The sequence below is a fragment of the Henckelia pumila genome, chromosome 3 (genome assembly GCF_033568475.1).
Source record: "Henckelia pumila isolate YLH828 chromosome 3, ASM3356847v2, whole genome shotgun sequence".
Lineage (NCBI taxonomy): Eukaryota > Viridiplantae > Streptophyta > Magnoliopsida > Lamiales > Gesneriaceae > Henckelia > Henckelia pumila.
In genome coordinates, this window is record NC_133122.1 from 99,787,014 (window position 1) to 99,810,463 (window position 23,450).

A 23,450-nucleotide genomic window follows, 5' to 3' on the forward strand; every position below is an offset into this window, starting at 1 on the left:
ACAACTACGGTTCAAGGTAAATCTCTTTACCGTTCTTCGTCCAATCTCTTGACGATCAATGCTGCTAACATAGGGCTTGAAAAACTCCAACTAATCTGTATGAAGACAAGATACGATCAACAACAAATATCACTCACAAGCCAAGGTTTCAAAAACTAAAAAACGGTTCGAAATTTCGAAACTCAAACCGACGGCATAACGGCTATAAACTGAACAAACCGGAAACACAGACAACATTTCAATATCGATATCAACTCATATCAATGCCCAAAACAACAATAATAAAGCAAACCCATCAATCTCAAACTCCAAATTTTCGAACAAGGCTTCCGAAAATCATAACAATTCCGAACGTCGCTCTATTTCAAAATCGACAGATAATAAACGATCGTAACTCTGTCAAGAACAACATACTCGAATCTCGAATGATTCTAACAACATCCGAAAATAGAATGTATCTGATTGTAGAAAAACTAACGATATAACGAAGCTCTCGTTGCTGTGATCGCTAATCTGCCTTCAGAAATAAATTCCAACGGACGGATCGAGCTCGGACTGAATTTCCAAAGCTTGAAAAAGCTTGGAGGCGTGAAAATGGAGGATGAGGCGTGTAAGGGAGGAGATGAAGAATGATAGAAGTCATTCCAAGTCAAGATAATATATAAAATCCAATAATTGCGTTTTAGTCCCTGAAAAATACAAAATTTGCAAAATAGACCCTGATCATAATCAAGTCGGCTCTTGAACTCTGTAATCTCCGATTAACTCAAATAAACTCATTTAAGATAAAAAAATAGGGCGTTACAGTATACAATTGGACACCTCGATGAGTTTGTAACCTGATTGAAAAGGCTTTCTAATTGATCATCAAGTACCTTAGTATTTTACTGATAAATAAATCTACAACTTATCCAGAAAAAAACTACCTGAATGTTCCATTCAGCATTCTATTCCCATAGTTGGTGCATTAGTCTTACAGGTCGACAATCACAAAGTCTTAGAATGCAAATGTAAAGTACTCGAAAGTATTCTAGGGACAACTCTATTTCCTATCTCGCAACTGTTCACCCATTCAGCTCACCAAAATCATCTATTTACTCTTAAAGAACCTATTTAAAATTTGAAACAACCCATTCAATTAATTTACTACCTAGCAGTCTACTCACTAGAACTAGATACAATTGATAGTCGCCACTCCTAGGATCCCAACAATAACTTAGGATTTTATCTAGTATAAATGCTAAATTCCAACAGTCTAAACGCTTACTAAGCGGCTACGAGCCAATTCTCTACACAAAAATTTGAAATAATAATTGAAATTATGATCCACCCAAATCCTCATCATGATGGATCATAAAAGGAAACAAACATACAACTAATGCTGCTTAATGTGAAATGAAATAATGCAAGCATTAAAAACAAACGAGGTGACAATAAAAATCTAGATAAGTGAAAACAACTCACTCATAATTCAATTCTAGGGGTGAATGAATAATAATGGAGGCTCCATTAATAATGAACATGGGCCAACAAGATCCAGATCTCGTAATCATTCATCTGTGGTAATGAAATGATGCTCCAACAATCAAAGCATAATTAAGAGCAATCGATGTGACTTCAATCGAAATAAGTCCACACCAGTTAATAATCAGGGAAAACAACGGTCTCAAATTAAAATCAGATGTCAGTCACACAACATGAGTAAATTACCAAAAAGAAAGACATTGAATTTTACTCACATCAACATGTGGTTCTAGTACCGAATAAAATTTCAAAAAAATGTGAAACATTAACAATATTTTACTAAGAAGATCAACCAATGCCAAAGTGGCAGAATTCAACGCTGATTAATGTCATACGAATCCATAAATGAACAAAGGATAAACAAAGAAATTTCGAATACTCAAAAGTATATGTTGCAATAGATACAAGCACGATTGAAGAATAAAAAAATAATGATAGGAATAATAGTTCACAAAATTGAAAGGCTCATAGTAACTGACTCACTAATCCTCGAAATCATATTTGCCCAAATAACAAAAGGAAAACTCAAACTATCCATAATAATATAAAACAAAGTACGTATCTCAAGTCTTCACACTAGTTCAATTCACAAGTTAACTGACAAAACATACATCTATAAATTCCTAAGCAAACTATACACTTACTTTTATCCGACTAAATTTCATCCATAAGAGAATAAATTACTACAAGGGCACATCAATTAATATTTCCTAATGCGCAAGTTTAATGTTTCCGAAAAATTCCTACAATCTTACCAAATATTATTAACACCACCTAATAACTCAAACAACATCCACGTACTGTCAAAAAATGGAAAGAATATTAGTGCACCAACTCTGTTTAACTTGAAACCGCATGCTAAAAAAATAAATATTTGAATGGTACACTTTAAACTACTGAAACAAATTTTTAAACGAAAAATTAAATACTAAACTACGCATTTAAATAAATTAAACTTCTAGTTTTGAAAATATTTTTAAAAAGGATGGAATCAAGATATTTAAAGTAATAACGCACATACAACTAACATATAAAAAAAATTTCCTTGAAACTTACAGACTTTGAGGCGAGATTTCTCGAATTACTTGCGACCGGCAGTAGGCACAACCCAACCAGAACTATGCTCTGATACCAACTGAAACGACCATCACTTCTAAACTAAATTAAATAATAAAAAAAATACTGATTTATAAAAAATTTGTCATGACTTATTTGAAAATACTTAAAACCATCCTGTCAAACTCAATAGAATAGACTCAAAAAAAAAGAAGCAAATACGATAATAATAATCTTCCGATATACAACATCCAAAAGTTCAACACTTTGACTTTACATTCCCACAAACTATTCTATAAATTCTTAAGCTTACATTTATCTAATCAACAAAAAATGGAAGGCTTCAAAGCATTAAAGTAAAATGTTGTAGAAGTCTAGAATAGGTTGGAGGAATGTGACGTGCCCGCATCGCAGTCCACTCGATGGTCCTGCCCCTCGATCTCAACAATAATTTAACCTGCACCAAGCAAGAATAGTGAGTCTAATGACTCAGCAATTATAGGCAGTGAAATAACAAGGGTTAAAAATACATGTGGCAATACTTAAAGTACTATACATATAATACTTTGAAACTTCAACTGAAAATATGCATGAAACAAGAGAATGAGACAACCTGTAAACAATGAACTCACGCCAACTCACGCTATGAGACTTTTGATCTTTCTTAACTTAACTTTAAACTGAACTTGAAACTTAACATGAGACTTTCATAAACTTTTCATGAAATCTACTTTCTTTTCTGAGAACTTAGATCATTGATTGTGAAGTTTCCTTTAATAATTTGACCGATCATGGCTGCAGTGCACTATGCCCGCAAGCACATCGAGAATACTCCCGACGCCACATTATTTCTTTGTCGGTAAGGGAAATCAGGATTTCTCCCAACTTCTCCAAACCCCTTTATTGGCAAGGGAAATCAGGAATTCTCCCAACTCCTCCAAACCCCTCTGTTGGCAAGGAAAATCAGGATTTCTCCCAACTCCTCCAAACCCCTCTGTTGGCAAGGGAAATCAGGGTTTCTTCCAACTCTTCCAAACCCCTTTGTTGGAAAGGAAAATCAGGATTTCTCCAAACTCCTTCAAGCCCCTCTGTGTCACAAATCAATTCACTTTATTCAAAACTTTACTTTCTTTAATTGTGACTTTAACTATTCTTGAGATGCAAAAGAAGTGATACACTTTGCTTACTTTACTTGACTCGAAGATGAGAACTCAAGCACACGAATATACAACTATAGGAAAATGAAACTCGACTAAAAAATGTGGGTATTAGGTGAGTGAGTGGCTGCCCCTAGGTGAATTACCCAACTTTACCTCCAACTCTCACAAACAAGGCATAACCCGAGAAATCAAACCGAAAAGCCCTTAACTCAATCTTACATTAACCAAAATCAATCCTCTTGAACCGAAACTCCCTAAATACTTCCAACTAACCCATGGAACAGGTTATGGCCTCAAAAGACCACCCGAGCAACCCGATCAAAAAGGATTTCCGGACAACCCTCAAACTTGTCAAAAATTCTGCACCAGACACCTCAATTTGAGAAATTCCTAACTTGACCAATACTAAACTGACACGACCATCACATCCTAAATTTGACTTAGGACCAGGCCTCACCCATCCGTTGTTGCTCAACACATTCATTTTATTCAATCACTCAACAGCTCACACTTTGCTATTAAAATTTCTGCTCCGACCCTTCAACTTAAATGACCCTTAACCTATCTAAATCTTAACCGAATTGAGCCTAATTTATACCAACGTGACCACAACGTCTTAAACTTGACCTTGGACTAGCCCAAGACACGACCAGACCTGAAATGGTGAATCCCCTGCCCATAATTCAGTATCCCTTACACAATGCATCCATCACTCAACTTCACCTCTACTTCAACAATCCAACTCTATGACCCTTTCCCTTAACTTTACCTCTTTCCAACCCACCAAACACACCTAATAACATCTCTTGGGACTTAACACAAGCATCTAGGAAGCCCTTAACCACACACTACAAGAAAATTGCAAAACGACAACGGATAATATCCGTTGTCGTAGGGGGGGATAAAACCGTTGTAACTGGGGGCGTTGTAAAAAGCGTGCCCAATTACAACGGTTTTTATCCGTTGTCGTAGCTATCCTACCACAACGGTGTTGCAACAGTTTTTAACCGTTGTATTAAGTCACCTAAGACAACGGTTATGCAACAGTGTAAATTCGTTGTTATTGACTATTTAAGACAACGGTTTTTATACAGTTTATATCCGTTGTTGTTTATGACTTAAGACAACGGGTTTGGAACAGTTTAAATCCGTTGTTATAGGCAATTTAAGACGACGGTTCTTATACAGTTTATATCCGTTGTTGTTTATGGCCTAGGACAACGTATTTTGCAACGGTGTATATCCGTTGTTGTTTATGGCATAGGACAACGTATTTTGCAAAGGTGTATATCCGTTGTCGTTTGTGGTATACGACAACGGTTTTTGCTATTAATTCAGTTTTATTTTGAATCATTAAAACCGTTGTCTAATTAATCTTCATACGAACTATAAATATTAATAAAAAAATCAATATAAAATAAAATATTTACTACATTGAATCGATGAAAATATTCAAGTTCCAAAATAGTCACACATCTAATTTGGAAGATAATACTACGTAGTCGAAACTCCAAATATCCCATCTAATATAATATAAATGTAACAAAAGTAGTTCCAAAATATGGTTGTATCAAAACATAAATCATCATGTGTTTGTCCTTGATAACGATGTTTAGTACGAGATGACTTCTACGTATTACTCAATCCCTGCATCAAAACCCGAGTTACCTACAAGAAAACACATTCTCAGTCCAAAATTATCAACAAAATCTTTAACCAATTTAAACATGGAATCCAATGTCAACTATCAAACTAATATCTCACTTGTCATGTTGACCAAAAGAAAACAAAACACAGCACTCCCCCATTGAAGAGGCACAAGTATAAGTATCAAGCCCCCACACGTTTGTACTGTGAACATGCAATAATATCCCACAATCCACTACCAAATACAGCAGCAGCAAAAGAAAAAAAAAATAATAATCAAACATTATTTTCTTCAATCCATCATCAATATTTCCTTTGAAGTCCAAAATTATCAACAAAATCTTTAACCAATTTAAACATGGAATCCAATGTCAACTATCAAACTAATATCTCACTTGTCATGGAAAAAAATAAAAGAAAAAAACTCAGCAACTCCAAAAGGGAAGGCAGTGCAGATTCTAAGTCAAACCACACACCAATAAGCTAGCCTCCCAACTTTAATTCATACTAGCATGGATGCAGACCTTCTTGTTTGATATCATAAGCAAATTAACATTAAAAATTTTAGGTACATGTAAAATAAAAATATTGATTCCAAGAAATTAATCAGTATAGAGTTAATATGGAGAAAATACCATCATATTCAAGTATCGATGATAGCTACATGGAACCTATGGAGATTGACACTGTTTTTGCAAAGAAAACTGCTCGTTGAATTTTTTTTTTTACTAAAAAACATAAAGCCTAGATCATCGACCAAAAAGAATCAAACCATACTACACGATCGACCAATAAAACAATCAAATGGTCCTTAATCAGTAGCCGTATATCTCAGGCTCGAAAACACACACTAAAAGATCATGCGCAGCTAGTTAGGCCTTGTTCGTACCTTAGAGAATCCAAGCTCATAGAGCCCAAAAACAACAAGAGCCACCAAAGGAACAACAGAAATTGGAGTCAGAAACCTGTAGTTATACACAAGCCGCCTTCCATGCTTACAACTGCATGATTAATGTGGAAGAAACAGTGCTCAAAAGCAACAATTCCCACAAGATTTCCATTATCCAGTACTTTCCCACCTCTCTATATCTTTTTAATCATAAAGAAACTAATTATTACACGAAACATAATTCCAAAAACAATGAAAACAGAACCGAAATCACCCCCTTCACCTTTATCTGCACTATAAATACTACATCAAGGTAGATGCTACAGCACAAAACAAAGTGTCTTACAGACCTAAACATTGACACTACCAAAAAGCATCCAAAATTCGAAATCATGATGCATTATCTAAGAAAGCCCCTGGTCAAAGAACATGTGAACTACAGGTTGGAAACTCTAAAACAAGAGTCGATTATCACAGCTCTAAATAAAAACTCATTAAGCAAAAGTGAACAATAAGAATATAAAACATTATTAATTAAGATACCTATTCATAATTAATATAGTCTAGTACGCATTCCGCCCATTCGGATCGCACTTCATCAATTTCTTCATTAGAGTAAACTGTTTTCATGAACTGTGAACAAACTCAAATCATATTAGTTAAAAAAACAATAATGAAGAAGAAACATGATATAAACACACTTATTTGAGAAGATTGAGAATATGTCAAATATACCATTGAGGAAAGTGAATCCTTATCACTTGTAGCATTTCCTTCAACAATTTCTTTCATAAACCTCATCAAATAATACCCACACTGTTTTGCATCTGGTTGGCGAGGACCCTATATTATCAAAAAATTGTCAATTGACTAATACTATCTCACACACCCAAAGCATATTTTTATTTCATATTACATTTTCCTTTCCTGCATGTATAAATATTTGTCAATTTATCGCAGATAAACATATATAAGAAGTACCTTTATCACTTCCCATGTAGGCTTTTTTTTCCCTTTCCTCTCCTTGTTCGAATTAAACAATCTCAAGCTCCTTCATATAGCAACAAGATTCGACATAAGTGTTCCATTGGCTAAATTAAATGCTTAATTAATAAAAGAATATATACTCACATATCCACTACATATTTCCAGTCCTCATAGCGATTGCGATGACCAAGTGAATCCAACAAATAAACCACCTCCACATAAGGATCGATGACAGTGAGAATCCAATGACAACTATAGGCACAAAACAGTTAGTCAATTAACACGTTTCGCAAAATTGCTGAAAAAAATCAATTATAAGTGATATTGTATTTCTGATTTACCCAACATTGTATGGCACCAAAACTAATTGATTTCTTGCTGCACCACTTAGCCTATCTGCCAAAACACTTGCCCAGCTATTCAAGTGTTCAATTTTTTCATTTTTATCAAGTTTGGATACATATGGCATGACTGGGATGGCCTGTGGATTCATAAATCTAAATTTTTCGACCTTGTTATCTTTTTTCATCTTTTTGAAGAGAAACCTGCCATTTGAACAGAAAAATGTTACCAGATTATTGAATTTTATTCAAAATATATGCTAAACAATTCAAAGAAAAAAGTTAAATTTATTCGAAAACTTACCACATGTAAACAACTATACAATTGGCAGATATCGGCTCCAACAGAAAAAAAGGTGTGATGTCTTCAAGGTCCACAAGTAGTTCGTGCTCATCGTCAAATAAATCATGATCAAGAAACATTGATATATGTTTTCCAATTATATCCAGCCCACGCTTAGCATAACAGTACAAAATATGCAATGATCTCGGCACATTGGATGGCAAAACATGATTACTTTTTTTCTCAACAATTTTCTTCCTTTGAGGCTTCTGAAAATCGCACATTTAAGTGATGTTAGTGGTGTAATAAGGATGGATACGCCCTGAAACTGAACATATTACAACTCTGAAAAAATCTTATATATTAACTAACCCAAACCAAAATTTTTACCTCATCTTTCATCACTACCAAGTGTGCAGGCCAAGCCACATGGGTTCCTATAGCATCACCAACAGTATCACATTCGTTAGGTATCGGAAATGGCAACAGTGCTGATTTCTCCACAGCCTCATCCACTGAGACGCGCATGCAATTCATGGGTAATGGAGCACCATGAAGTAACTTGCCAGCCCCATTGACATCAACAATTGTACCATAGGCAACAACATTGGTCTTAGAAACCAATGTCAAAGCAACCGGCTTACCCTAGAAGACAATCAATCATGTTACAAATTGATGCAACTTATTCTTGCAATAATATCAAGTAATGTAACCACAATTAAACAAACATATACCTGAAGATACTCATCCTTGCTCAAAACTTTCATGTCATCATCAATCAAAGTTTCATAATTTGGGACACTCTTTTCTGTTTTGATCTTATCTTCACTCATGGGAGGTAACCTCACTGAGCAACTTCCTTTTTCATCCACCTCAATGTCGCATGCACCTTTTCTGAACATTTCTTCAAGTTTCTGTATGCGTGCATCTTGCTCTGCCATGCGTGCATTTTGTTCTACCATGCGTGCATCTTGCTCTACCATGCGTGCTTTTTGTTCAGAAATTAGCATCTTTGCCTCTTGCAATTCCTTTTGATGACGAACGACTAATTGACCATCCTCAAGAGGTCTATTCCATTTTCTACCAACATTAAAGTAGATTGTTGGAGTGATATGACCTCCAACAGCCCTCACACGCCCAGCATGTTCTTCTGATTCGAGTGCATTTGTAAGGATATCTTTCTTTGCCCCTTCAAAGTGCAACTTCCCCTCTCGTTTTTTTTGCACATAATCATCCTGTAATCACCAAACATACAAAATAATTACTAAATCAGTTTTAATAAATAACATATTGATTATCATGTATTGATTGCATACAATCTTGTCTACTGCCATTCTCAGATCATCCCCTTCAAATTCACCCTCCTTGTTGACCCGTCCTCTCTTCCAAATAAGAGCTCGATTTATCTCATCGTCATCACATAATTCAGATGCCTATAAACAAGGAGCAATCTTAGATACAGATTTTGGAACATAAATACCAGCACATAAATAAATGGACAACGCAGGAGACACTTCCTCAGCGTGTTGGACAGCTTTATTAATGTGATATTCATAACAAGAATGTACATAACACCTTCAATTTTCAACTATGAATGGTCATTCCAGTAAATAAAATTAAGATAAAACAGATGCATTAGCTAACTCGTTGCTGTCGATGATTAAACCAGCAGGTTTAATATACTTACATTTCATCAGCAAAAAGTGGATATCATTACATACCATAATATAACCAATCATTTTAGGTTGAAAATAGAATGGGTGTTGAATTATTGGACAACAATATGTGACTAAAATCATGCTCAACATGCCATCCATAAGGAAATCTGATTTCCAAATATTAAACTAGCAGTTTAAAATATATATTAATGTGCTATAGTAACCAGCAGCTTCAATATATTAAACTAGCAGTTTAAAATATATATTAATGTGCTATAGTAACCAGCAGCTTCAATATACTTACAATTTCATCAGCAAAACGTGCATATCCTTTACGGGAAAGTCGATGAGGGTATACGTTCTGCCTTCTTCTCTTCTTTTGCTCATCACTTTCTTTCTAGTTAATTGAACATTTCACATACGTATCAGATTTCAATAGAACTAATGATATTGTAATTGACTTATTTGTAAAAGACAAATTATGAATCTTACCATGAAGTCGTCAGTCATGCGGCTGATTACGAAAGAACTCCAGTCATCTCGTGTAATACCATAGCCAATCGGTGGATCTTTCAACTCATCTGGTTTATCCTTCTTGCTGAAAATGAATTTTTGAGTGAGAAAAGCTTTATATTGACGCCATTTATTATTTGCTGAACTTAGACATCCCTTCTTCCAGCTTTGGTCAATATTGTACGTCAGCTGTAGAAAAATTATTAAAAAAAATAGAACAGCACATTCAATGTATCGTAACCATTTGAGAGATAATTGAAATTGTGTAAGAATTATAACTTACATTCACCGATTCCCATATTAACTCTTTAACATCATTTGGAACCTGCTTCCAGGTCTTGTAGCTTATCTTAATCTTCTCTCGAACGAGCACGCCGATATAACTTTGCATTTCACCCGCAAATTCTCCAATTGGCTGTCCAATCTTGTTGAGCTTTACATCCTTCCTAATTCCATGCACCCTTTGCCTAACAAGCTTATCCAAACGTGTACGACCTCTACATGTCCTTGTTGATTCGGTATCTGTAGATTCAATCACTGTTTGACCCTCACAACTAATGTTAGTCGCAGAATATGCAGTACTGTTTCCTTTAGCCTTATCAATCCTCCGTAATATATTGCTCTTCTCAACCGTTTCATCAACTTGATACCCTATAGGAAGCTTTCCACGAGCTGCCATAGTGTCATCAAAGAAATGACGAGATTATTGACAGCCGAAACCTTATCAAGCTCCTCAATGACCCAATACCTGAAAAAAAAAAATAGACAACTTGTTAGGCATGAATATTGGTGACGCTGCTGATAATCATTTATTCACATATGAAATTATAAGACAATGGTGAATTGGGTTATTCAAATCTCTACGCATTTTATGTCCTAAGCAATTAACAATAAGATAAAGATTTATGAAGGGGACCATAGATACGCAATATAATAAAATTTCGATTTGGGACATTAAATATTAAACATAAAGGCAGAGTAGTGTATATATATATATATATATATATATATATAGCAACATCTAAAAGAAAAAAAACATTGGTATTATAAACAAAATATTACATTTAATTATTTTCAACCCAAGTCCCATCACAATCTTCACGGATGCACGGTGGTTCATTCTCATCTGTTCCGTCATCATCCAATGATTTCATTGATACAAACCCTCTTGTAGAACACTGGTAGTGGATTGACTCATTTTCCAACTCATCACAATTCATGTATTCAATGTAATCCTTAGTAGGAGTGGAAAGAACAACATGCCATGTAGGATCTTGAGGATCTTCAATGTAAAATGCCTGCTTTGCTTGACTGCCCAAGATAAAAGAGTCGGACTTGAATCCAATTCTGTTGAGGTTTACCAACGTGAAACCAAGATCATCAACTTTAATACCGTTATTATTCTCAACCCAATTGCATTTAAACATTGGAACTTGAAATTTGTGATAATCGAGTTCCCATATTTCTTGAATAACTCCATAAAAAATCATGTCTGACACAATTGGATTTTTGTCCTTCGCACTAGCAACTTGCATTGTCTTTGCGACTAAACTTACCCCAGAATTTTGAACTGTTCGTGTATTATCACGCTCTTTTGTATGATAAGTAACTCCGTTAATCAAATAACTAGAGTACTTTAACACTTGATTGTTAGGTCCACGCGCTATCCACTTCAATCTTTCGGATATTTGACAGGTGGAATTGCCAACTGCACTCACACGATCACGTAACCAGTGAATAAAAGTCCGGTTATGCTCATCTTGTAACCACTTTTTGGACTTAGCTTTATGAGGAAGCGTTTCCTTCAAAAATTCCATGTGTTTCCTAATGGAACAATTACTGATAAGTTATCCAATAGAATGTAAGTAAAGTGAAAAAAATATTAATAGTTAAGAGAAATTACTCGATATAAGGATCGACGTCAACATCATTTTCCAATACATAACGATGTGCTTGATTCAACTCATCATGACAAGTGGAGTGCAATACTGAACCAGACAGAGGCTTAGTAAGTTGTATTTGCCGATGTCTTGACGGGATCCCAATTGTATGCACATTAGACATGTAATCCGAGCAAAATTCCACAGCCTCTTCAGCAATATAACATTCGGCTATACACCCTTCAGGACGATTGCGATTTCGCACATAGTCTTTCAAGGTCTTCATGAATCTTTCAAATGGGTACATCTGCCTATACCAAACCGGTCCACACAATTTGACCTCCCGAACAAGATGAACAGTTAAATGAATCATTATATCAAAAAAGGATGGGGGAAAATATTTTTCAAGCAAACACAATACTGTCACAATCTCTCTTTGCAGAGCATCCAACTCTGAGACATTTATCACTTTATTACATAACACATTGAAGAAGCCACAAAACCGAGTGATAGCATCTCTAACATGTTTAGGCAAGACACCACGGATGGCGACTGGAAGCAATTGTTGCATCAAAGTGTGATAGTCGTGTGATTTAAGGCCAACAAGTTTCATGTCTTTCATCGACACAAGATTTTTAACATTGGATGAATAACCTGTAGGGACCTTTGTTTCAGACAAAGAATTGCAAAGTTTTCTTTTCTCAGCCTTACTTAGAGTATAACATGCTGCTGGTAAAAAAGTTCTCTTCTCCCCCATCTTTGGTGCCAAATCAGCCCTCAAATTCATCTCCACAAGATCTAGTCTTGCTGCTACCCCGTCCTTTGATTTTCCAGGAATGTCAAGTAACGTACCGACCAAACTTTCACAAACATTTTTTTCAATTTGCATCACATCAAGAACATGCCGAACATGTAGATGTTTCCAATACTCAAGCTCAAAGAATATAGATTTCTTTTTCCAGCAAGATTTTTTATCACCATGCTGCATCTGACACTTCCCACTCACTTTTCCCGGGCGATAATTAATTCTTTCAACTCTATCTAAAATTTCATGCCCAGTTAATGGTTTCGGTGCGGGGTTTAACTCTTGGTTCCCATTAAATGCTTTTTTCTGCCTTCGATAAGGATGACTTGGAGGAAGAAATCTTCTGTGGCCTGTGTATGACATTTTTCTACTATGCTTCAACCTTGTAGAACATGTTTCTTCCCCACAAACAGGACATGCATGATATCCTTTCACAACACAACCTGACAAGTTCCCATATGCAGGAAAATCATTGATTGTCCATAGTAAGACAGCTCTAAGTGAGAAACTTTCTTCTCGACATGCATCATATGCCTCAACACCTATATCCCATAATTTTTTTAAGTCATCAATCAAAGGTGCTAGGTAAACGTCAATATCATTTCCCGGCTGTTTAGGACCAGAAATCAACACAGTGAGCATCATAAACTTTCTCTTCATACACAACCATGGAGGAAGATTGTAAGTTATCATCACAACTGGCCAACAACTATATGCAGAACTCATTAAACGATGAGGATTGATCCCATCTGCTGATAAGGCCAATCTAAGATTTCTAGGTTCAGCAGCAAAATCTGGCCACTTGTGATCAACTACTTTCCAAGCGGGCGCATCGGCCGGATGACGCAAGTGTCCATCACGAATTCTTTTATCAGCATGCCAAGTTAACTCCTTGCATATCTCCTTGTTCCGAAACAATCTTTGAAATCTTGGAATAGGTGGGAAGTACCAAAGGACCTTTGCAGGAACTCCTTCATTTATCGTAGAATTTTTACCCAACTTCCACCTTGACATCCTACAAATAGGGCAATTGGAAAAACCCTCGTACTCCTTCCGATATAAGATACAATCATTCGGACAAGCATGAATTTTCACATAATTCATCCCTAATGCACACAAGCTTTTCTTTGCATCATACAAAGATGAAGGCAATTCATTGTAATCTGGAAGCATTTCTCCGAACAAACTAAGTAAGTCCGTGAAACTTTTATCACTCCAACTATATTTTGCCTTCAAGTTATACAATTTCACAAGTGCTGATAACTTTGTAAATTTAGTACATCCAGGAAACAAAGGTTTCTCGGCATCTTCAAGTAGCTTATGGAATTGGTTTGGATTTTCAGCATAACTGTCGTATGCTGCATGTACCATATCAAAAGGGTCCTCAGCAAAAGTTGTTTGTTCATCTCGTCCTACTTGATCACTGTAATTCATTGAGTTGTCGATCGTAGATCTTTCCCCATGCCAAATCCATTTATGATATGTTAAATCTATACCATTACAACACAAATGTGCTCTTATAGTGTCAACATCTTTCAGCTTCAGATTACCACATCTTGAACATGGGCAAGCTATTTCATTCGGATCGGTAGCGTTCCGCATTGCAAACTGCAAGAAAGACTCAACCCCAACCTCATATTCATGTGATAACCTATTTTTTGACATCCACTCTTTGTCCATCATTTTAATAACTAATCTGTCAAAATCTACCTTCAAAAAATTGTACATTATACAACAAGATCAAAACACAAGCCTCAAGTTAAAAAATAATTGAAAAATAACCATAAATAATTTATTTAGCAGCTTTATCGTAGTGAACTCGACATAAACCAGCCGAACATAAATGCAAGTTTGGGACATATTTTTTGATACAAAGCAGTGGAAAATACTATTTCTGGAGATTAAAAAAATGATGCAATTTGCATATTTCTTAGCTTCGATAAAAAAATGCAAATCATAGCTCTTCATACCAATTTTTTGTGCTTCATTTATAATACAATTTCTTGACATTAAAAAATGATGCAAAGAACTCTAAAAGCATGGTCAGGTTAAAGAAGGTATAAATGATAAAAATCACCCAAAAAAATGAATTTTACAAGTAAGCAACAAATTTGATGGTCATAATTCAAAAATCAGAAACAATAAATTAAGAAAATTATTGTTTTTTTAATGTCCAGAAATGGTATCTTTCAAACTTTTTTCCCTAGCAAACTCTTTTTTCTTTTTCCTATTTTTTAATGTCAAGAAATGGAATTTTAAATGGTAACTTCACAAACTCTTGAAGTTAGACTTTGCAAGAGCTTTTAATCTTAAAATTTAAAAAAAAAACTAAAAAAAATAGAAGGTTCAGAATGACTTCTGAACATAAATTGGAAAATTTCAAATAATCTATAAGTTTCCAAAATTTCATTCTTTATACATTGACCAGAAGTAAATGTAGGAAATCATTGCTTACCCTTTATCCCTAAACAGTGTACAAATCAATAGCCAAATACAGCGTCGAAATTAGCAGTGTTTTTTTTTTTTAAACAAATTTTACTACAAAGAATAAAGAAGCAGAAAAGCTATCAAAGAACAAGAAAGTACTCAAACCCCACCACAAGTCTGAAAAAACAACGCAACAAGAAACGAAAGGCCAAATGCATAAAGTGAGCTGTTTTGATTCACTTGATGAAGAAGAATAAAGAAAAAGAACAGTGGGATTTCATTTCAGCCAAGAATTCAAAAATCCAGGAAAACTGAAGGATTCATAGCCTCAGACCCCATCAAGAATCATCATCTCTGAAATACTATATAAAGGACTTCCTTTTAACACAAAAGTGAGTGATTAACCAAGGGTTTTCATTTCAGGCACTTAAAACAAAAAGGGTTTGGTGACTTTAAAGGACATATATTATGAACAAGCCATGAAGCAATCTATCAAAAGCAAGATGGGGACTGTTAAATTTCAGAAAAATGGGCCTCTCTGTAACAGAGATGTAGGGGGAAAAATATGGGGATGAATAATCTCAACTTTTTTTTTCAGATTTAATCTACTTTCTTGGTCATCATATATGTAAATATTAGTTGATCTTGGAGCTAGCAGATACATATTAATTTACTTAGAAAGGAAGTACCACTTGACGTATCATCACACAAAAAACTGTATTTCTACCAAAAATGAAGATAAAAAAATGCAGAAAATTACTTGAACAAAGTGGGGTACCAACCTTTTTTAATGTTAGGCAAACTTCTGAAAAATCTCCGGGAGCAATCAGTTTTGTGGATGCAAGTTTGGTCAATTCAATAACAGCCTCTTTTCTCTCAAACCATTTAGCAGCTTTCTGAAAAATAAATAGCAAACATTACATTTAAATAACAAACATTAAAAACAGAAACAACAAGATATGTCGTTCAATAACCAATGATTTAAGATAGGCTCACTTACGACTCCTTCCCAGAATCCAGAATTATCCAAAGGTGTCAGATTTTCAATTTGGATCAACAAGTTTAGCAGGGCCAGCTCATTTTCCAGATTTGGGTATTATGTACGAGATTTTCAATTTGGATCAACAAGTTTAGCAGGGCCATTACATTTAATTAAACTGATGATATAAACTCATATTCATACAAGAAATTTATTTGACACCCCATGTAGTCCGCATATTTCAAGTTCAAGAAAAATATGATGAAGGTATCTACTTAGAAATGCCACAGGAGAAAACCCAAGCAGAGAATTTTAAAAGTAATGATTTTAAAAGCACACAGTGAACTGATATTACTGGAAGAGAAAGACATTGTTCAACATGAATCCAAAATTATGCAACTGACGAGAAAATTTTTCTATGCCTCAAACATTCGTTCATCAAATGAAATAGAAATTCAAAAAACCAAGAAAACAACAACTAAATGATTAAAGGAGGCTGAAGCCCTAACACATATACTTTTAAATAACTCCTCCTTATGAGACTATATCAAGGATAAAACTGGGCATGCCAAAAAAAAACTGAATCCTTGATCTCGTGGATTTGCTTAGGCTGCAAATCACAAATCGGCACACAAAAGCCCAAAACACAGTAAACATAGACTTAGCATCTACTAAAAGACCACGAAACAAGAGAACGAAGCTAGAGAACAAAGAAACAAAACTTACAAAGTGAGGATCGCGACTGTAGTGTAGATCTAAGCTGTAAAATTGAGATTGAAGTCGCGATTTGAGTTGCTAAGGCTTGGGCTAGCTGAAAGGAGGCCAGGCGACTAGATTCCGGCGATCGATCGGCGTCTTGGGCACCGGAGAAAAGCCGGGTTGAAGGGGCGACGGGTTAGGGCTAGGGATTGGGTTTCTTTCTTTCCATCGCTACTGTGCCGCTTCTGCGTGTGGTTATTATTTTTGTTGAGTGTACGTGTAGTGTAGGTTATTATTATAATGTATATATATGTGTAATTTTTTTTTTAAAAAAAATAATAATAACAACGACAACGGTTTTAAATTGCGTTGTCGTAGAACCCAAAACAACGCAGATTAGACAACGGTTTTTTAAAAACCGTTGTCGTAAGTCAAAAAAAACGCTCATAGACAACGGTTTTAAAAACCGTTGTCTTTGACATATATACGACAACGGTTTTTAACAACCCGTTGTCGTTATTAATTTAAAAAAGATCTACGACAACGGTTTTTCTAAAAACCGTTGTCGTATACTAAAAGACAACGGTTTACATATAAAACCGTTGTCGTTTTAGTGTGGTTAATTACTAAATTTGTTGTAGTGACACTTCAACCCACATTTCGAAAATAAGCATGAACATGCACCAAAATGCATTAAACTCTTGAACAACCAATGAAGTTAAATGGCAATCAATGAAATACTCATAACACACTTCAATCTCAGCCCTAACACCATATAAATTTTGAATTTAGGGCATGAATAACTTCTGAAAATTTTGAACAAAGTAATATGCACCAAAACCCCTCATGTTTCATATCACAAATTCACCATACAACACTTTAAACTTTATACATGTTCATATTTAGAAATTTACATAATTCCTTGCTGAAAATCTGGAAAATAATGAACCTTACATGTAAAAATTCTCAAGCATTTGGAAATATAACAAGGGCTTTAGAACAAGAACCTAAATAGCTAGCTTGGAGCCCAAAAAAAATGACTATACATGCCTTGCTTGCAAAACAGCAAAGGAAAGGGATGGGAAAAGCTGGAAACTTCGAACCAACAGCTAGGTAAACCTCCAATGGGGGTGCTCCGGTCGGCTATGTTGGTGGACGGCGGCGGCAAGGAAAGAAGAGCCGTAGGTGGGGGATTTCTTTGAAGAAGGGGGCGGCTCAAGCATCTCAAGGGGCTAGGGTTTTATTTTGTTGTGTATTTTAAATTTATGTGTATATGTGTGTGTATGTAAAGGTGTATGTATGCATAGGTGGGTGTGTGAGTGTGTTTTAAAAAGAAAGGTGCTACTTACTTTAAGAAAATGCTACTCAACTTAGCAACTTTAGGGTCCAAAATAAATTTGCAATTTTAAAATACCCAAGTTTCAAAATCCCAAATTAAAATATGAAATTGGATTTTACTAGTCCGGGCCTAAAAATGCTAATTTTTTTGAAAAATTTTAAAAGTAAGCTCAAGAATGCGATAAAAACAATCTTTGGCCCCCGGAAAATTCTAAAATCAAAATTTCATCTAATTTTCTCATTTCTCCAAACTTATAAATCTGGAAATAAAATCTTGGAATTTATCGCCGAAATCCACCATCGCCATAAGCCAAAACCGGAAGTCACTGAACTCAAAATCTCAATAATAATTAACTTAAATATTTGAGCAACTTAAACTTTAAAGAAATCTTAAGCAATTAAATCCAAGCAATTTAAAATCAACAATTCAAATATTTTGATGTCACAACAATAAGTGAAATATTTAAATAATAAACAGAGCGATTAAAATGATTTAAACAAACTGGACGAACGATTAAAAGCCTTTTAAATAAATACACGAGCGAAAATAAAAAAAAATCTTAAAAATTATTTGTATAGATAAAAGCTTTTAAATAAATATTCTAGGCATTTAAACTAATTTAAAATAAAAAATCACTAAAAATAAATAATTTAAATTGAATAAGTTGGACAATCAAAAGTATTTAAATAATTAAGCTAAACAGTTAAAATCATTTAAATTAATAAGTTGCTCGATAAAATAATTTGAATAAATAAATAATATTCTATTAACACATAATTCAAATAAAGAATTTAAAACAATTAAACTTAAAAATAATAACCATAACATTATTTAATTTAATATATGCGAATTAGTAGATTGGATTTTTAGGTACAACAAAAATAGGGTTCGGAAGGTCCGAACTCAGGATTTCCCTAGGTTTCAAGATGCACAAGACATGCCAATGCATGCATGATTTCAGAACATTCGAAGAGTAGTTCAAAGCTTCCGATCAGGGGACTTCGGAGATGGGACAAGCATACGAGTTCAAACCGTCCGAACTGGGGATCGGTGCATCTGAACTCTGCCTATTAATAGGCCATCCGAGGCTCACTTCCAACTTGCCAATTCAAAATTTCCTCTCCACTTTAAGTCTATATTGTGGGTTTTATCCATTTCTATCGAGGGTCGGGCAATATTGAGGCACTTTCGGGATTGTAGTGAAGTCGTTCTCAAGAGTTGGAGCCTTCGACATAAAAGGACTGACGACGGATGCAGATATAGTGCGAGATCCCTATTAGAATATAGGATTATCTTTTAGCTTAGTTAAGACTTACAGATCAATAATAGAAATGTGATAATTATTGTCTTGTAGGCTTGGACCCTAGACTTGTTTGGCTAAGACTGCCTTTGAAAGGTATTTAAGTACTGACTGAGATTACCAGCGTGTATGAATTCTTATATGTTTCATTTTATTTGTCATGATCCATGTTTTACTTCTTTATTATATTATGTTGCATGTACATATTCATGTTGAGCCGTATCTTCTTCGAGATAGTCTTTCGAGTAGGGTCGATCAACCATACATGCTTGTTATATGGTCAGCATCGGGAGACTTTGTGTTGATAGGGATTGACGCTACGGTGATCTTGACGAGAGTGTGAAGTTTACACAGCGGAGTTGAACCCATTTGGTATAACACACTCACTAGCGCCTAGAGTGAGCAAGAATTGATAGTTGACCGGTACCCATTCATTTGCATGCATCATATTAGTTTGTATATTTATACTTTATGTTCTGAGTGTTATTTACTCACGTCTTTGTTGTTATTTCTTTGACGAGGCCGGAGGTTTGAGACAGGGTTGAGAGCATGACCGATGGTTGTAGTAAGCTGTTGTTTAATTCTGTTGTTTGGATACAGTTTATTTGATAGGGTTGTATAAAATAATTTTTACTTGGATTTAGTGTCAGTTGTATTACGTTGGTTTGATCTGTAAACTCGATTTCTGTTTTTGTTTCTTTACTTTTTCTTAAGCTTATTTAAATGCATGCTTATGAATATAACTAGTAGGTGATCCGGGTCGTATCACTATATATGCTAAGAATATGTAGGCATGAGACTGCACATTTGAAAAGGAATTAAAAAATTTGATAGGTACTACTCATATTAAGATGGTGCATATTTTTTTTGGAGCTCATCAAATAAAAACTCCAAAGTGAAAAGTACTTGACTTGGGATAGGTGAACCCCTATGAAGTTTGTAAGGACATAAGCACACTAGAAAGACCCATCTTGGTACAGTGGGGACATGTAATAGCCCGACTACTAATTAAGCTAATACACTGCTTAAAATTGTGGTAAGTGCATTTTATGAACTTAATTTTCATATGATTTGATTTGGCTATTGTGATGTATCGAGCGGTTTTATGCATATTTGTTTGTTGTTTTTTGTGAAATGCAAGGATTGGAAGTTATGTACCGAGAAGAGGCGCAAGAAAAAATCACAAAGCCTCAAGTTTTCAAAAATTATCGGAGATTCTAGAAAGATCCAAATCCAATCTCCAATATTCAGAATTTATTATAAGATATTATAAAGATGGTGTTCAAATTTCAGCCCTATCCAACAGCTAGAACTCCAGATATGATTTTTGGAAGAATTCTGCACTTATATGAAGAAGGAAGTAGCGCTGCAGCTCTTGATTTGGAGATCTGCAGCGCTGATGGTTTGAAAGTAAAGAGCTGTAGTGCCTGAAGATACGAAGAACAAGAGCTGTAGCGCAAAAAATTAAGATTTGTTGTGCTTATGGATATAACAGGACCAGCGCCCCAACGCTTGGTGAGAAGCGCTTAAACATGGAAGCGCAGCATCGCTAGGAAATTAGTGTTGCTGGGTGAATTATCTGATACAGAGTTTTGATTCTCGTAAACTCTCGACTTTGGTGGGCACAACAAACAACGAGAGGGGGGGAGGGTGGGGTTGGCCGCACAAATCAGAAAGAAAACCAAGCCACACCACGGAGCACAAATCACGCATCAGAGAAGAGAGAAAAGTTGTTAAACGTGAAGAAGAAAGTCGGAAATAAGGAGCGAATATGAAGACGAAGGATGTGCATGCTACTTTGGCTTTGTTTTCCTTAATATTTTCTTATTTAATTCTGGAACTTGTTGTCTAGTTTTCAAAACACGCTTAGTTTTTGTTTTGCGCTAGTCATGAAGTAAGTTTTTAATTCTAGAGGGATGATGTATCCTTGTTAAGACAACTTCTACAACTCTTTCATTTATTTGATTGAATTCCTCAAGTTTAATTGTGTTATCTAGATTTGATTGTCTTTCAATTACTTGATAACTAATTGAATTATTATATTTATTTGAAATCCGGCACTCGGGAGAGGGGATTTTGAATAGGATTATTGGAAAATATATTGTTAATGTTTATATAGTTCGGGAGGCGTGTAAAGTTATCAAAGTATGAAGAAGAACATCGTTTTCACATATCATTAAGTCTAGATTTTAAATTAGGATATTGGAATCAAAACTTAATTGATAAATTCTACTCGTTGCTTGAGAAATGGAAATAGAAATAAATAAGTTTTCTTAGCTATTAAACGAGTGTAATTCATGAATATAAATTAATAAAAAGTATTTGTTGTCAAAACTAAGTGAAAACAAAATCTCTAGATATTTTCTCGCATTTATTTTTCTCTCAAGTGTGTTATTTTCTTATTAGTATTCTAGTTAATTTATTTAATTGTGAAAACAATATCTTCTTAATTTTTTTAAATAAAGTCTAGCTATTTTAATTATAAGCATTAGTATAATTTTCAAAATATACTTCTCGTGGGAAGAATACTCTACTCACTAAATATTAAAACTTGACATCGTGCACTTGCGAGCAAGAAAATACGCTACAAGATTTTGAAGTCATTTTCGGGGAGTATTTTTAATTGAATTTATATTAGTATTGTTACCAATTAGACTATATTTTAATTTGTATTTTTCTCTTTAGTTTTTTAGTAACTGATTTGTTTTTATTTTTTTGATTTGTAGTTTATGCGAAGAACTCAAAGACTTGATTCATTGCTTTTTGATCCTGAGATTGAAAGAACTGTAAGAGATTTAAGGAGGAGAAGAAGAGAGGAACTCAGAGCAATGGTTGAGAATGATAATGAACAACATGCTCCCTTGGTTCCAATCAGAGACCACTTTAGGACAGTGGTTCATACTCACTATTCTGGCATAGATCGTGGGACGATCAATGCCAAAAATTTCAAGCTTAAGCCTGCACTGATTAATATGGTTCAGCAGAACCAATTTAATGGAAGTGCCGCTATTGATCTTTATCTGAATTTGAGGACATTCCTGGAGATCACTGACACGGTAAAAATTTATGGTGTTTCTGAGGATATTATTAGATTGTGTTTGTTTTCGTTTTCTCTCTAGGATCAGAAACGGTGTTGGCTTCAATCACTATCATTGGGGAGCATTCCTACTTGGGAGGACATGACAAAGAAATTTCTTGCAAAATATTTTCCACCTGCTAAGTCCACCCAGCTGAATATTGAGATTAATACATTCAGGCAGCACGATTATGAGAATTTGTACGAAGCTTGGGAGCGTTACAAGGATTTTCTCAGGAGATTCCCAAACCATAAATTTTTAGATTGGGAGAAGATTGAATTATTCTATAATGGACTGAATGCTCCAACGAAGATGTAGCGACCCTACCAGGATCCACTACCTAATCAGAGTTATTAGCGGATCCAATCGGCAGAATAAAACCAACGACAACAAAAGTGTATAATACTCTTATACAACCAAATAGAAAGTCATAGGGTAACAAGACCTACCACTAAACTCTCGCTGCAACAGGCATCGGCCTCAACCCTGCTGCGAATCACCTAGACCATCCAGTCTCAAACCTGCCCTCCACAAGTTATCCCAAGAACACCAAACATAGGGGGCGTGAGCGATAATGCTCAATAAGGAAGCAATGATATATAAACAAATATGAAGCAGACAAATTACTTTAAAATACTGGGTAAAATAGTCTACTCAGGGTGCCATGAATACACAGTATCGTGCTAAAAAAGCGACTTCGAGGGGTACTCGTGTATTACCTTATAAACTATATCGTCTGCTCCACCATCGTGGTCACTCCTAGTGATAGTAAAACCAGGGGCTGAGTCTCCCAAACACAAATCCATAAGGAGTAACTCATCACCGATGAAAACTGTCATGACCCACATCATACTAGATGCAGTCCAGTGTAAAAACATGCATGTTC

The 23,450-nt window shown here is 35.0% G+C and overlaps 1 protein-coding gene and 1 non-coding gene across 2 annotated transcripts; both read right to left on the bottom strand.

Annotated features, from left to right (window-relative positions):
- Positions 1 to 11,122: 11,122 nt before the first annotated feature.
- LOC140889251 (uncharacterized) lies at positions 11,123 to 16,313 on the bottom strand. Its single transcript, XM_073296962.1, has 4 exons — positions 16,275 to 16,313; positions 15,953 to 16,066; positions 11,962 to 14,453; positions 11,123 to 11,882 (listed from the first exon to the last, which is right to left on the bottom strand). Exons 1-4 carry the CDS (start codon positions 16,311 to 16,313, stop codon positions 11,123 to 11,125), a joined length of 3,405 nt encoding a protein of 1,134 aa, XP_073153063.1.
- A 6,402-nt stretch (positions 16,314 to 22,715) lies between these two features.
- On the bottom strand, positions 22,716 to 22,821 carry LOC140893975 (small nucleolar RNA R71). The gene has a single exon (XR_012153533.1). It is a non-coding gene; the product is annotated as a small nucleolar RNA R71 (small nucleolar RNA).
- Between the last annotated feature and the right edge of the window lie 629 nt (positions 22,822 to 23,450).